The following is a 17946-nucleotide window of genomic DNA, read 5'->3' as shown; positions in this document are numbered from 1 at the left end:
AAATGGGGATTGATTGAATGATTAATTTATTACCTATAGTAATTATTTAATTTGTTACTAACTATACTACTAGTAACTAACTAAGTAACTAACTATACTTATAATTACTACTAGTAATTATTTAATTTATTACCTATAAATTCATCAATTAAATATAGTATAACTTTGTTTTTATTTTTATTTAAAAAAAAATTTGAACTCAATATTCCGCATCCTCAGTTACTTTTCGTCTCACAATCGTTCAGATCAAATCTTTTCACTCAGCGGTCAGAGGTACGAACAGATGAAACAAAATATAAATTAAATAACCGCACGGAAAAAATAAGGGAAAAAAATGAAAATAAAAATAATAAATAAATAAATGACCGGCTACTGAGCAATCGATATGGGATAGACAAAGACAGACCAACGAGATCCACCCGTCCCGCCTCTTCGGTCAACTTCGCTTGATGTGCAGCGCCTCCTGGTGGACAGGAAAATGCCGGCACCTGTTGAGCAAGGTGTTGCTGAACGATAGACATAGAGTTTGAGAACAAGAAGGGAGGGGTGGAGGTAACTAAAAAAATAATAAATAAAAAATAGAATGAAGAGAAACAGTTTGGGATGTGCCCCTGAGAGTACTTCTCCTAGTCTTCAGATAGAACTTTAATGAAGGATTGAAGAACACGTGTTTTGTTCTTCTCTTGGTCGGTCTTATGTAACTAAATCGAATTTATCGAACACTATATGGTAATTTGATTTAATAAGTGTCGAATATTAAATAGTTATTAACTAATATATTATAAATATAATAAATCATTTATATTCCAGAAATATTTTTTGGAATAAAGTCAATTCCATTTGTGAATAGTTTTTGACTGTGGATTATTATTATCGTTTTACCATGAAATAATTTTTTTTATAACAGACACATATTTTTATAATACTGGGAACTGTAATAAGACATTATTTTTTCATATAAATAATCATTGATGATGTGATTTTTGAATGGACTTACTTCAATATGGTGCCTTATTAATCTCTATCAGTATATTTTCCATCAAAATGATATTTTTCTGAGGACTTCCATATACAATTAGTAAACTTATGTTTGGGAAGAAAAAACTCTTTTGAATAGAATCTAGTCTTACAATTGGTGACTAAGTCAAGGAAATAAAGGAGATAATCATGGAAACATGTGTTTTGATACCAACAGAACTGTCTCTGGTGCTAACTACTTCACCATCATCCAAAAAATCATATACTGGAGCATCTGTTTGGAGCAATCAGCGCATCCCAAGAGGCTCAAGATTTCTTCCTTTCCAGGGTACAGTTAGACTTGACAAGCTAGACATCTATTCAAACCTCGAAGATAATGACGTAAGTAATATTTATGCTTTTAATATCTTTAAAAATGGTGGGATTTTTTTTTTACATTATGTTTGTGTTTAATGCATCAGAATTTGTTTTTATTTTCGAAGTTTAATAAAAGCCTATTTAAATTGAATTTAAATATTATTTATGAAATAAAATTTTTTTAAATATATTTTAGGGTTTTGAAAAAAATTCATGCCATTTAAATTAATATTATTATGTCGTTGTAATTTACTTTGCGAAATTTCATTTTCACTACTGAAGCCATGAAACTGTTCGATTCATTAAATATATTACTTTTGAAAATTTACTTAAAATTATTGCAACCTGCGCAGAGGAATAGTGAGGGTATTTTAAAGAGATTTTTCCAGGGATTCTTTTTTATTTGAATGATTCCTTTTATTTAAATATTGTCGTGAATTTGCCAACTGAAATAGAGATATTGTCGCGAATTTTCAAACTGAGATGTTTGTTTTCAAACAAAAGTATTAATATAAGTTCCATATAATGGGAAAAAGTATCATTTATTAGATATATGAATTTTCCTTTTTGAATATTGTTTATTCAGAATAATACGATATTCTTTAATATGTGAAAATGAATGTTTTGGCATGCAAATAAACTATTTCAAAATAGTTCAAAGCAATTTACCGATTGTGATAAAAAAATAAAAATAACTTAAATAGAATTATGAAGAAAAAAAAAGAAAATTATAGTTGAGCTATTTCAAAGAAATCATTAAAAAAGAATAAATTGCTGTATTCCTGTTACTGCTGATAGACATAATTTTATTATTTGAGTATAAACTGACTCAAAAATTATTTGCATTTTTCTCTTTCAAACAAATTATAAAAGTAACTTATCCAATGATTTATAAGACAATAGTAAATTTAAAATTATGTCAGATTTCCTTATAATTCGCATCATTTTAAGTTTAAAAACTTATTTAATGATATAAAAGAAAATAAAAATATTGCTATTATTTATCTAAAAAAATTGTCGGTGAGTTTTGTTCATTTTGTTCAAAAAAATTTCTTTTCTTTAAATATTTTTCTTCAATCATTTTATTATACCACAAACTTTTAAACACAAAACTTTCGCCGGTTATTTTACGAAGAGTATTACAATATTTACAGACAAATCAAAAACTGTTTCACAAGTACGAAACTTTTAAGCACCCGATATAAGAAACACAATTAATCTATGAAAGTGTAATTTATAGGGAAATTATTAAGAAAAAATAATTGACTTTGCTTATTCTATCCTAATACTTTAATAAACTTTAATTGCTCACTACAAATCAATAAAACACTACAAATTTTTAAAAAAAACATAAAATTAAATAGAGTATAATTTTTATAGCAAAGAAAATGTTAATAGAATTTTCTTTCCATAAATGCGTATTTCGTACAAGATAAGTACAAACCTTATTTCATTGTTTCTAGAAATTTCTTCAAAAAATAATAATATAATTTTAACAATAAAAAAAGAATTTCAGCATGCCTTTCTATGCAGCTGATAATCTTTTATGAATAAAGTATGATACCATCATAGTACTTTTATTTATTTCCAAATGAAAACTATCTTAATTAATTTTAGTACTGTAAATTACAATGATATATAAGTATTCGAAGTATTAGTAGAGTATTTATGATATATAAATAGTGTAAAATGATAGTAAATAACAGTTATTAAAAAATTAATGTTAAATATAATTGGATAATATATTATAAATAATTATCTTTTTTAACGTCACGATAATCTTAGTTAAAAGTTTGTTCTTAAAATTTATCTTAAATAGCATATTTTTTATGAAGTACAACGATAGAGCAGAGATTATCAGTGTCAAAAGAGCTGTTGAATACGATAATATTGTGTACATTTTCGATGACTATAGAATAGTAAATACTACAGAGATCTATAAAGAAGAAATACGATTTTTCCCAATCATTATAGCAACAGTTATGGAATACAATGATTTCAAGAAAACTTTTAATAATGATATTATCGTATGCATGCTAGTTTTACTGAAAGTATTTTTCAATTATAACTAACTGTGTTACACAATATATAGACAATATACATATCATTACACAATATATAGGCAATATAGAATTTTAAGAAAATGCAAAAATATGACAGTATATAATAAAATATCAATATTTTACTACGCATCACCATTTTAAAATTATTAAATTGCATAACACTAGTTACAAGAATAATTAAAAACCCTGAGTTATTTTCTCTTCCTAAATTTTACTGCGTAGGTAATAAAAGACAAATTATTCAATAATAATAATGTATTCATGTGTCAACTAATTACTATTCTGTTTACTCAAGTCTTTTTGCTCATAATAAACAACGTTTTGATAGAATAAACGGATATCAAGCAGTTTTTCAAGCCCACTATCAGATAAGTTTATTATTATCAAGTGAAAATTTAAAAATTTTTATAGAAACAACTAACGCCACGCCTAAAATATTCCATGCTCGTGCCAGGAATAAAACCATAACGTTTAATCAGGAGAACCATTTCAATATTTCACAATTTATATTGACAGATTATATTATTTTGCTTCATTTTGACCTTACCTTTACAAGTGAAAACTATCTAACTTTTACCTATAACAAGATCATTTCACATTAAACTAGTTATAACTAGAACTCTTATTTAATTATCTAGCCTTGACAGTGCAGAATGGTATAAATAAAAACAATCAAAATCAGTATCTATGTTGATAACGCCTATTTATTAAAACAAACACTAGCTCTATTTGCCTAAAGTTATATAATCGTTTAATAGTTAAATAGATGTTGAGCCTGTGCTGATAGTTTTGTCATTATTTGAAGTGAATACATTTTTGTAATAAATAATTAATTTAAATGAAGAACTTGGAGTTTATTGATTGAGGATGTTAACGCTTTTGAAGAGTTTAAATTGTAAGAATTCAACTCAAAGAAAATATTTAAATTTATGTTTTTTTTTTTTCATTTACTGACGTTTTATTAGTCATTCTGGTGCGAAATATATAGCCGAACGGAATTACATTGTCGCAAGCAGATACTTGTGAAACCTGAACCAAATGATCGACAAAGATAACTAGAAATAAAAAATAAAATAACAGCAATAGATTTTGCTGATCTTGACCTAAAAGGCAACGTTGAATTTAATTTTAATAACAGAACTAAGCGTTAAATTTGTAATCTTGTTAATAACTGAAGCTGCTTAGAGTCGAAAAACAAATTTCAAATATGAAGCATTTAATTTTTCAATGTATTTTTACTAACTGTTAAGACATTCATGACTGTACTCCAGCTTTTTAAAGATTTATTTAAAATGAAATCTCTTGCATTTTCTAATTAGACTATAATTATGAATTTGTAATTAGCATCAGCTATATAAAATTATTTGCTTTTTTCTAATATGTAAGATATAATTCATGGTTTTATATCCAGGCATCAGCTTCCTAATCACACTAGTATTTAGTGTGATTAGGAAGTGCACAAACTAATATAATAACTAGTTCATATCAGACTAGTGATATATTTATATAAAACTAGTGTTGCGTTATTGAAGTTAGTTAATAAAATGAAAAATATTTAATAAAATTGTTATTTCAAAATGTTAAAAAAGTTACGAAAGTGTATTTCTATTTTCTTAAAAATATGAAAAAATTATCTTTTTAATTTTCCGCAACTTTCGTTTACATTGTACTTCAATATTGCGAAGAACACTATTTAACGCAAACAATTTTATGAATATTTGTGGCAATCTCCTAATTTCTGTATATAAACTTTGGTCTTCAGAGTTGATGTTAGAATCTAACCTTGTTTTGATCTTAACAAGTTTTAGAAGCAGGCACCTTTTAAACTAGCATTTTAAACTCAGTACGTAGTTTGCGCAAAATTTGAAAAATACTTTTAATATAATTTTGTTAGAAAATATGGGTGCTGATTTTTATTTTGCGTATTAAGTAATAACAAATACCCTCATTTCTGCATTTCTTTTAAACAGAATGACTTTTTTTTAAAAAAAAAAATATTAATTGGCTTTGTGTTTTAAGCTAAGATGCCACATTGGTTAAGGCTCCTAGTTGTCATTGTGTTAGATGACAGCTTAGTGCCTTAACCAACATGCCAACGCAGTTACAGCACTGTCTTAACCGTAGGCTTCAGATCGATGTATACCAGCTTATCTGGGGAATTAGGTTGGCTGGTGCGCAATGCTTATAATATTTCACTATCATGTTATTTATTTTAAATTAAGGAGTCTTAACCTCCAAATTTGCATTTTTCTCATCTAGCGTACATTAAATATAGTTTGCAATTTTCTAATATAGCCCTCATTTAATATAATTTGTTGTTTTTAATATAGCTTAAATTTAATATAGTTTGTATTTTTCCAATAGTGCGTATGTTTAATATATTTTGCTTTTTTCTAATCTATCGAGTAATATAGCTTGCATTTTTCTAATTTAGCGTACATTTAATATAGTTTTCATTTTTTAATTTTGGAAGATTTAATATTGTTCGCATTTTTCTAATCAACCGTACTTTTCAAATAGTTTTCATTTTTTAATCCAGCGTATATTTTGTATAGTTCGCATTTTTCTAATATAGCGTACATTTGCTATATAGTTTGCATTTTACTAATGCAGCTTACATTTAATATAGTTTACAGTGATTTTAGTAAAGTTTCCATCATAAAGGCTGATACATAGGTTCTGTTAGTTTTTCTTTACATGCAAATTTAATAATTGAAAGGCTCACTTTAACAAACTGCTTTATCCAAAATAAAATCAGACTTATAGTTTCATTTTTTTTTTCTTGTCATTCTTCCAAAACAAGTTTTCAACATTTTTGCGCTTTTCCAAATATATTATTACCATATACATAAAAATTTCATTTGATAACAAAATTTTTTAAGAAATTATTTAAACTATTATTCCTTTTGATGTTGCCGAGCTATAAAAATGAAATATTTTAAAATTCTTTTGAATTCCGAAAGGAAGAGTGACACGACCCCCTCAGATTTTTAACCCAGGTGGTCGTGATCTATGGTAAAAAAAAAAGTGAATTATGGATTTTTCTCCATTATTGATAATCTAAAGATGATATTCGTCATGCAAAGTCGGCATGGTGTCTCGCGTGAGCGCAATATATTTAAAAGGATGAAGTCTCAGACTTAAAATCTTGAAGAAAATATTCGAACATATTTTTCTTCTTTAAAATGTAATTTTGTTCTTTTTTTTTAAATATTGCTAGACTATTTCATTCTTGAGTCAAAACGAATAGTACATACACACAGAAATAAAATTCTGGTGAAATTACAATTCTGTATGGTAATGATATCTCTAATAAATAAAAATAGTAAAAAATAAATAAAAAATTAAAAAAAACATAATTTTGGTTAATAAAACCAGAATATATGGTGTTTAAACCATTTAATTGGTATATTTTCCGTTGCTGTGCTAAAGTTTTACCGGAAATTTTAGCTATCAAAATTATATTTCTCTTTCCAATTACAATTACACAAATTCAGTAAAAAATACCAAACTGACAACTATATTTAACGAAAAATTGGTTTTCGTGCCATGCTCTAAGGTATGGTGGTAAAACTACCGGAATTTAACACATTCACACACATCAGATTTTACCACACATTAAAAAACTATATTTTATTGCTAATTTCATCAAACTCATTACCAAAGTGCCTCGGTAAAGTATACCGATTTCTTGACGTTCCCATAGAACCAGAAATATGGTAAATTTTACCTTATTCTAATAGTTTTGGCTATACTTTTCTTCTCAGCATCAAAAGTATAGCATCAAAATATGTGCTATATTAATTATGCGCTACATTAAATAAGGAAACTGTATGCATAAAACAATATTTTATGCTTAAATAACTAATAATACTATTATATCATAAAGAGTTTAAAAACATTCGAACAATTTCTTACCTTTTATAATCTAACACTTCAATCTAAATCAAGCTTCAATCTAAAGTCATGAAGTACTTGCACTGTGCGCATTCTGTACTCAAAACAATTTTATTCAATTTTGTCACTTTTAGAGATAAACATAATTTAAATAATCAGTTTATAAATAATAGTATTTTTATTAATCTTGAAAAGAGGGATTATATTAGAAAAATATCCCTCGTAGTATTTAAAAAAAATCTAAGTACTAGGTGAAATAAAACGTTTCGAAATATAACATGAAAGTAAAAAGTATAAAGTAAAAATGAAAGATAATTTTTGAATTTTGTGTGATGTTGTTTCACGTTATTTTATAGAATCTATTTCTTTAGTTGATTAAAACTGAAATTCATTGAAAACAATATTTCTCAGTTTTACACCGAGCAAGAAACAATTGACTTATTACATTTCAACAAAGTTCCAATGCGTATATAGTTTTGAAAATTTAAAAAAATAATACTAATAAAAGAAATTTCATCACTAATGCTTAGCTATGCATTATTTCCTTCGATTTATGAATCCAAACTGAAAAATGCATGAATATATTTACATACATGAAATTCCTTCTCTTATAAAACAAGATAAAGCTGTTTTCTGTTTATTAAGTCTGAAATAAAATTGATACAGTTTGCACAAACAAAAAACTTTACATCACTTTATAAAAGCTAGAAATTAAATACTGACGCAAATTTTTCTTAAAAGTTTTCCTTAATTGTGGTTCTTGAACAAAGTAATCGTAATAACTATGCTATTATGACAGACAGAAAATAAGTAAATATATATTTTAAATACATTAAACAATCTACTTAGCTATCGTTTACACCTTTAATGATGACAATATTGTATAAAATCATAATTAAAGCTAATATTTGTCAATAATTAATACTATTTACTTGCTTATAAAATGTAATTAATGTGTTTAAACGGCTTTCTGTTTTATTGCTTAACCTTATTCCACATGAAAGTGGTTTGCCTTTCTGAGTCTACTAGCTTTAGTGACGCCGACGAAGAATAACTGATAACTTAATAAGTGATAAAAAGGGAAAATATTATGTGTTTTATCTTTGTTTTCTAAAACATTTCTTTCTTTTTCGAACACAAACTAATTAATCGTCTTTATTTTATTACAGAATGGAAGGGGTGGTATATATAAATAAAAATTAATAACAAAATACATTTTGGTTTCTAAATTTTGCCTTAAACATTTATATCACGTTCATTATCATCGTTAATATTACTCCACAGTTAGAAATTTCTCAGTAAAAATATTAGGTGGACTGGAAAGTAATGTCGTTTCGGCGCAGTTTATATTTGTAATCAAGATTTTATTTTTAATCAACAATGCATTCAACCTAGTTAGCAAAAGCCTTTCAATGCCGGATCGAAAATCAATCAAAATAGATCGAAAAAAATAAATTGGCATTTAAGACTAACGAATATTTATTGCACCGAAACGACATTACTTTCCGGTCCACTTAATAGTTAAATACCAATTTATTTAATTGTTATTTTTAAATATTAAACCAAAAGAGTCAATTTAACATAAGAAAGATGATGTTTAAACTGTTAAGTGTGGAAAAAAATTTGGATTGTTTTCTTACCTTATATGGATTAATAACCAGAATTCTATTCACGCCAACTAATAAAGCTATTTTCTTCCATGCGTTTGGGTACATACTGTCGCATAGAAGGTATTTGGTCCATCTCATAATCGATTGTACAGGGGTTCAAATCCCAGTGTGGATACATCAATATTTCTTCTATTCCATCAATACATAAAGAGTTTCCAGTAACGATTGGTGACCCTAGACTATTAGAATATGAAATTATTATTTACGCATAAATGCACAGCACACACAGAGCTCTAAAATCCATTTAAGTGTTATTTTTACGGTTTAGAAACTATGCCAGGTACAAAATGATTACAAAACTGTATAGTTTTGTATTCACGGTCTTATGACCTCACCATTTCTAAACGATTTCAAAACCATAAATTTAATTAAAGTTCCTAATCATGAAATTTTTGGCAAATCGGATGAGCGTATTGCTGCTGGTTACGTTACCGTAATTTCAGAAAGAAAATAATGACAGTGTGTTATTCCTTAACTTTTATTTGCTTTCCTATTAGAATTTTACTAAAAATATTATGATTCAATAGTAAGGGATTAAATTAAATATTAAAATATAATGCATTGAGATCGTTCCTAGTAATAATAACTTAAAATAAAACGGATACAAAAAAGGAGAGAATGACTCTTATTGAATATCACATTGATAGCGCAGGTCTTATTGCTTAGTTGAAATAACAAATAGTGCCCCGTTTCAAAAGTTTCATTTCAGAGAGAATTATTGCATACATATATTTTTGAGTTGTGGGAATACGTTTAGTTAGCTAAAAAGATTACTAGCATTTTATTTATCTTTATTAAAATTGAAAGTATTTTTTCCACCTTCATTATTGAATCTTCAGTTTAAATATAAATATTTTGGAATTAACCATTTGTTTTTTCAAATATTTGACACAATAAAAATAGCCTTAAACTAAGAATTTACAGCGGAATTAAACGAACTGTAAAGCAATCGTCTATATGTTAATTTAATCTGCAAAACTTTCAGGATGTTTTTTATACAATTATATTCTTACTTATAATTTATCAATCAACCTTATTATTAATTATTTGTAAAAAGAAGACTGATTAAGAGAACTATTACTTCTTTTTTATTTATTCTCTAAATTTTTATTTTTTTTTAGAAAAAGATTTTTTTAATAATAAAAGTTTCATTTTAAAAATATATACTAATTGAATATCTTTAATTATTCAATTATATCTAAAACGCATATGAAATAATTCAGATTAATTCAGATTAATTACTTGCTAAAATAAAAATATATTTTTAATAATCTATTATTTTTAAATTTAAATACCACTATCAATATTTTTTATCTTACTCATAAATAATGTGGTTTAACATTACAAAAAGGAGTGATTTATGACATCCTTTTATATTAGATGATAAGTTATACATTACCGTTGCATTTTAAAAGAGACAAAATTCAGGTCAATTCCACATTAAAATAAAATCATTATTCTAATAACTTTATTTTCAAAGATTAATTGAAATTGTATTGAATTAATTCGAGATAAAATTATTAATTAATTTATAATTGCAACGTTGATTTCATGAGTAATTACTTTAAGTACCAACATCAAATAAAAACACGCGTTGAAGTACCACTATAATGCCCTTCTTAATACTTAAACATTCAATAAACAAATATGTGGATAAATAAGTTTTGTAGGGAGCATTACCTGCGCTGAATTACAAATAAAATTTATTGCTAATAAATAACAATTATAATGGGTGTGACAAGTTTTCTATCAACGCAAGCATCACAACCCCATACTATATAACAACTTTTTAAAAACTTGCTAAATACCGTACTGACCTACCTCATGCCTTACGTTAGAATGGCTCCAGCTATTGTTATAACAAAGGACCTCATTTATCACGTCTATATTTTGAAGGTTATTAATTGGTTGTAAATATACACCTGGTATTTTAATCAAAATTAGGTATTATATTAAAAAACGTGCCTGTTATTGTTTTAGGCGTGTGATTTTGCTGATAAAATAGGCAAAATCATTGATGTGATTAAACAAAAATTAATAAAAAGTACATCAGGTAAGAATTTTGCAGAAAAGCAACCTTCGGTTTACAATGCAAGGTTTTTTATTTTAAATTAATCGATACATTGAACTTTAAGTAATTAATTTAGCTTTATAAATTCAATTATGATACACGTGTCAAAACTTCTTGTGATTGAAATAAAAAGCGAAGAGTATAAATATTCCAAATCAATAGATAATGAATTTAGAATCATATTTCTGAATTGTATTTATTGTGTAATTAAATTTTCTGACAAGATGAAGCATGTACAAATTCTCACCATGATGATAATAATATCTCTTTTAACTTATCTTAAATCATTAAATTAATTAATAAAATTAAACTATCTATCATAAAAAAATCTATAATTAATTTAACTGTAACAACATATATTTTATAAAAATTTATATAATGTATTTTGTAGCATTTGTGATATTAATTATTTAAAAAAAGTTTTGTGTATAATTTCAATTTCTCTACAGATGGTGAACTTTTTTACTTCTCTTCCTAAAGACAAAATGGTTTAGAAAAGCACCAAAAAAATTTAGATAAAATATACAGTGATATTAATAATTACAGAGATACGAGAATTCAATTGTATTTTTAACAAGTGTAAATACGTTTTTTGGTTTTTTTTAGAAGCAATTCGAAGAGGCATCAGTAAAACGTTTAGAACGGCAGTTTCACGTATCTGATTCATATATTTTTTACTTCATAGAATTGTTGTGAGAAATCAAGTCTCTTTATTATTTCCTACAGGAAAGAAAAAAGAATTTAAATTTTTTATACTTTATGGGCATAAAAAACATAATTCTGGGTAAGATAACCGATATATACGGTATTTAATTCCTCCATTAGGCAATTTTTCCGTTCATATCTTAACGATTTACCGGAAGTTCTGGATATCAAAAATATAAATCTTATTACCAAACAGTTAGTATAAAAATATGAAACTGAAAAATAAGTTTAATCGCATAAATAGCCATTCTTTAAAAAATTTCTTGAAGCATTTAATTTGCGCAATAATTTAAATTCACCAAATTTCATCACATATTATAAAACCTTATGTTACTGTTAATTTTACCAAAATCATTACTGCAGCACTTTGGGAAAAAAATACTCACCTTTTTTTGTTTCCATTGAGTCAGAAATACTGTGAATATCACCATATTTTGGTTGTTTTTTACCATACTTTCTTTTCTCAGCGTAATTAGGCAAATTATGAAAAACAAATTTATATAACTACCTTCTTGAGGGCAAAACAAAATAGAAATTTGATGATAACTTCAGAAAGACATTTTTACTCTCAGAAATAAAGGTTAACGCTTGAACCAAATACCTTAATATTATTAAAATATGTTTTCATGCAATTTTTTGCAAATTTAAAAACACGTTTCAAACTGTATTCCCGTTTGAGATAAACTAAAACATTATGAAAACAAGTTTAAGATGGATAAATTCGCACTATAATATGTTTCACTTTGACGTCATATTATGACTGTAGCAAATTTAAATACTATTTAAGTTCAACACGCACCTAAAATTCTAACAACGCACTTAGGGGCAACTGGGATCATGAATTGTACAGATTAGATAAGATTTAAAGCAATTTATGCCAAAGCGCTTATTTTAAAATTGATCAGAGAATCTGCTTTTATAACGTTCTGTTCTGTTAATATTTAATTCTTTGGTATTCGAAAAACGAAATATAAATAGAACGGAAACAAAGGAAATCGAAAGGTTACTTTTTGATTTTGAGAATTCATGCCTCTTTTCACAAAGATTTAGTTTCTAGAACGAAAATATAATTATATTGGCTGAATGTTCACAATTAGAATTCACGATTACCATTAAAAACAGGAAGCCAAGAAATAAATAGAAAAACATTTTCCTATGATTTATGAAAAGCAAAGTATTAGTACTGAAATAAATATGCAATACTCAAATATGCTTCTTTGTTATTAACTAATTTTATTCAACCAAGATATTATTACTTCATTTTATTATTAGTTTTGCATTATTTTATTATTATTTTAACTCACTGAAAGTTCAAAATTAGAGGAACGCGGTATAAATATTTCCCTTTATTATTAGATTTGCATTATTTAATTATTATTTTAATTCTCCGCATGATCAAAATTAGAACAATAGTGTTTAAGACAAAACAGGAAACAGATATCTTGTAGTTCATATAAGGCAAACTGTTAGTACTAAATTAAATATATAAGACTTAAATATGCTTGAGTTATTTTTATCTAATTTATACTACCAATATATTAAATATTTTATCCTATTAGTTTTCTATTATTTTAATTATTAGCTTAATTCACTGAAAGTTCAAAATTAGAAGAGCAAACCATTATCATTTGTGCCAAAGACAAAGCTGGAAAAAAATTATTTATGGCTTATAAAAGGCAAACTGTTAAAACTAAATTATGCATATAAGACTTAAATATGCTTCTGTGTTATCCTTATCTAATTTATATAACTAAGATATTAATATTTCATCCTATTATTGGTTTTGCAAAACACCATCTGAATATATATCGTTATAAAGTCACGAAAAAACCATCTGCCACAAGTTGTTGAGCTCTATTTCTCTAACCTTGTGAACTCTAAAATACTTTAAAAGATCAGAAAATCCCAATTCATAACTCCAACCTGTAAATCTGAGAAATCATGTTCTTTAGAACAAAAGAAATCCAATTCTTACATCTGTCGCTAAATTATGAATTCTATTCACAATATAGTAAGCGTGTTACAGTGCCTGAAGGTTCACATAGATTCTGTCTACTTCATGTTCTGGATTCTGAAGCAGGTGTTGTATTATCTTTAGTTCCTACATCATAAAATATCAGAGGGGATTAAGGGACCTTCATACCTAAAGCATCACCTGTAGCAATCAGTTTTTTTTTTTTCACTGAAACCAAAAGCTGAGTTTGATAACGTATTGTAAGATTGGATTAAAAAATTGCATTTTTATTTTTTAAACAAATGCAATATGATTTTCGGGACAAACACTTACATTTTAGCACTATATAAATAAAATATTTTAAAAAACTACATTTATAATTATTTAATAATATAGACAGATGAATAGTATTATATTTAGTTCTTATATCATAAAATATCAGAGAGAATTAAGGGACCATCATACTTAAATTATCACCCATAGAAATTAGTTCTTTTCCACAAAAGCCGAATTCAATTTTATATGGTGAAAGTGGTTTTATAAAATTGAATTAAGATTTTGAAGTATAAACCAGTGATTAAGATGATAATTAATTTAATTCAATTTAATTAATTTTAGTACTATATAATTGCTATTGTGAAACTATTCTTTTAAATATTTTACGAATCTAAACGTACAACTAATTTGAGTAAAATATTTCATATATATCTATTTATATTTAAGAAGCAAAACTCAAGTTGAAAAAATAAAGAAAACTCATTGTTAATTTCTTGACCCGATTCTTCTGCGTATGATTAAGGTGACTGAATGGTAAAGAATAATTAATTTTAATTAATAGCTGCGTAGTTGATTTTTTTAAATATATTTTTACTTGTAATTTTAAAAAAGTCCTCAATGAATAATGAGCAAATTCACCTAAACTGATCGTTGGTTTACTATGTCCAAATTATTTGGATCAGCTAATAATTAAATTATTCAGAAAGAAAAGTTAGTAATGCAAAAACGATTACTATACATTTATAACTGATACCTATTTTCTTATTGTTGTTGACATCTGATGTTATAAACGTTTTAAAAATACCACATGCATTTTTATTTGAATTTGCAGCTATTGATGAAAATTAATCAGTTTTTCTTATCTAAGTTTAAAAAATAATTTTTATTTTCAAAACTGACAAGTTCATATTTATTTAAACCAAATTTTACATCTTTATTGTGCATAAATAGCAAAAGTTTTTGTCAAAAATTTATCTTGATGGTACAGTTAAACTCGTTTATGTCTAGATACAAAAAAAATCATACATATGTGAAAACACCTATGTGAAAGAGTGGTAGTACTTGCTTGTTTTTACCAAGTATATATTTCTTTCTGTTAACTATCATTTTATCATTAAAAAATACTTTGCGCTGACTTTAGATCCAAATGTATATATTTATAATATTGATATAATACTATCGAAACAGTGAGAAAAAATGTATGATAGAAACTTCTATAATATGGTAAAATTTACAGTGTTTCTGACTCTATGGGAGAGACAAAAAATTCTGCAATCTTTACCGAAGTGCTTTGGTGATTTTTTTCCTTAATTAACAATAAAATATGGTTTTACAATTTGTAATAAATTTTGCTAAATATGGTAAAATTTGTTAAATTTATCATGTTAACTTAAAACATTATCATGTTAACATAAAAGTCATTTATTCGGTTAAATTCTTTATCAGTTTTGTAACTACTAAATTTGTGATAATAAGAGCTGTATTTTTGAAAACTTGAATTCCCAGTAAAACGTCGCCATATGAACGGAGAAACTACCCAATGTATGGTATAAATACCGTGTATTTTGATTTATTAACGTAAATTATCTACCCATTTTTTTTTTACCAAAAGTACAGCATGCTAATTTTTTCAGCATTTATTTTCTCTGTGCAGAACTACAATTAAATTTTGTTTCTGTGAAATTAATCCAAATAAGAAAACACTTGCGCTGTTTTTTTTTTATTTTTAAAAAAGAACAATTCTTTTAAAAGGACACTATCACAAATGGATAAATTCCTCTTTTTCTCTGCTCCCATTAATCAAATGACGCAATTTTACTACTATAATAATTTGAAATGAATTTATTCCTTCTGAATCCTATCCAGACTCTTCCATTCTTACAAATCTAAAATCAACAGACTTATCACGTCCTACAATGCAACTTTTAATGAATAGCCATTAAATCTAGCAATATCCTTTCACTTGAAACTTTACTTTTCGATCTGCATTGAATCGCTTGAGTTCACTCTTTAGGAGAGGGGGGAGGGCTTTCACTTCCGAAAGCAGTAACTTCCAGACCATTACTTAATTATTCCCAATCTCAATTCACGCTCTCATTGTATCACTTTGAATGAAATGGATGCACGTGCACCACCGCATCCACAGGGGTGAATTGCTCGCAATCATTGCCATCTATAGCATGTAATGGCCAAAGTAATGAAACCATTTAAGGATCACAAAAGAATGGTTAACAAAGGAATGCAACGCTCTGCCAACTATGAAATGGGAGGTGTTTTGTCCGCAAACCAACCATGTCCGCAACAATGGTCTGGAGCCACCTTCAAGACACGCGACCGGCTAAAGCCAAGTTGACCGATCGGACAACCTAGAACTCATTGGCTTAAGTAGCCGTGACAATCGTTTGATCTTGAAAACTGTTTGATCTGATATCTTTGACAAAAAGAGAAAATAACTTGTTTTAAGATGCGGTGAGATTCTTAAAATAAGTCTTACATCGCATCGGTATAATCTTAAGTTTATTTCAAACGGAAATGTCACTTATATTTGCTGATAAAATATTTATTACCTTCTGTAATAATCTAAGTTAAAAAATACATGAGCATTAAACAGAAACATGCATCAGGACATCTGTAATTTTATTTTAGAAGTTTACAAGTAAACGTCTGTTCCAATAAAGTGCAAAAAAGAAATAAATTTGCTCTAACAAAAATAATTTGAAAGATAATCGCTATATTGTTATGAAATCCATCACATACATAATTAAATATAAAATCTCTTTACAATTATGCATTATAAAGTACTAAAAATAGTATTTAAAGTTATAAAAATATTAGCAATTTGAAAAACAAATGCAATATTAAAGTTCTAAGCAGAATATAGTTTAATTTGTAATTACCAAAGCAATTTTAGAGGCAATGTTAATATTACTAAAGTTGTATCTCGAATATTGAAACACTAACAAATTCCTGATCAAATTACGGCATAAATTTCCGGCACTTTGGGTGCCTTATGTAAAACCCATTTTTACCGTATAATACTATACAGTAGTTTTTAGAATAATATTTATTTAATTGGAGTGACTCAGTAATTTTAAGATAATTATTACTGTATAAAGTATAATACATGAAATTTTTTGTTCTGTAGCACGTTCCTTTAAAAATGGATTGTACGATAAACAGTACTGTTACTCTTAACCGTAATTTGATCCGGAATTTTTTACAATGAAGTTACGAAAATAAAATGTTAATTTGATTGGAAACTGAGAGATTACTTAAGTTCTGTAGAGAATATTTCTAGTTCCAATGACAAAAATGATCTGAAAGACAAATTTGATATTCCAAATGTCAAATTGAGGACATGAAATATTATAATAGTAAGAACAATTTGAAAGGAATTTAAAATATCAAAGTTGTATAGAGAAATTTGTTGATGTATGTAATATAAATTATTTTGGTGTCTGCCTTATGTGCTTGTAGAGTCTGTTGCCTTAATGAATTTTGACCATTAAAATGATTTCAAACAGCAAATCGAGAGAAAAAATCAATTTGCATATAATGAAATAACAATTTGAAAGACAATCGCTATATTAAAGTTATGTAACGAACCCTTGTAGGTAAAATAACGAAAAGAATTTACATTACTCTTACAATTCACATAGTCTTTCTATCGTATTCCTTATGTGACCGTAGCTGATGCTACTTCAACAAATTTCGATCATTAAAATAATTCCAAACAGCAAATAAAAAAATAAAAGCAAATAAAAAATAAAAAACAATTTACATATTATAAAATAACAATTTATTTTAAAGATAATCACTAAATGTAATTACGTGAAAGTAATTTAACAAGGTAACTCAACTGTGAAACACATTATCTACCCTTTCAACTAAATACACAAATTAACCGTTATATGGAATGCATTCTAACGGTATTCCAAATCCTTCATGAGAAAAACGGAAAATGTTGAAGACGTG

General features: G+C 26.4%; 1 protein-coding gene across 1 annotated transcript in view; it reads left to right on the top strand.

The window, feature by feature from the left end:
- Positions 1 to 519: 519 nt before the first annotated feature.
- LOC107443645 (uncharacterized) overlaps positions 520 to 17946 on the top strand; it is a 92703-nt gene continuing 75276 nt past the window's right edge. The window contains exon 1 of the mRNA XM_021146422.4: positions 520 to 1359. Coding sequence (XP_021002081.1) covers positions 1168 to 1359 — 192 coding nt within the window. The 5' untranslated portion in view covers positions 520 to 1167. The remainder of the gene's footprint in view (positions 1360 to 17946) is intronic.

This window comes from Parasteatoda tepidariorum, chromosome 8 (genome assembly GCF_982258835.1).
Source record: "Parasteatoda tepidariorum strain Cologne lab strain chromosome 8, Ptep-v5.0, whole genome shotgun sequence".
NCBI lineage: Eukaryota > Metazoa > Arthropoda > Arachnida > Araneae > Theridiidae > Parasteatoda > Parasteatoda tepidariorum.
The sequence above is the reverse complement of the archived record's forward strand: the minus strand, read 5'-3'. Positions and strand labels throughout refer to the sequence as shown.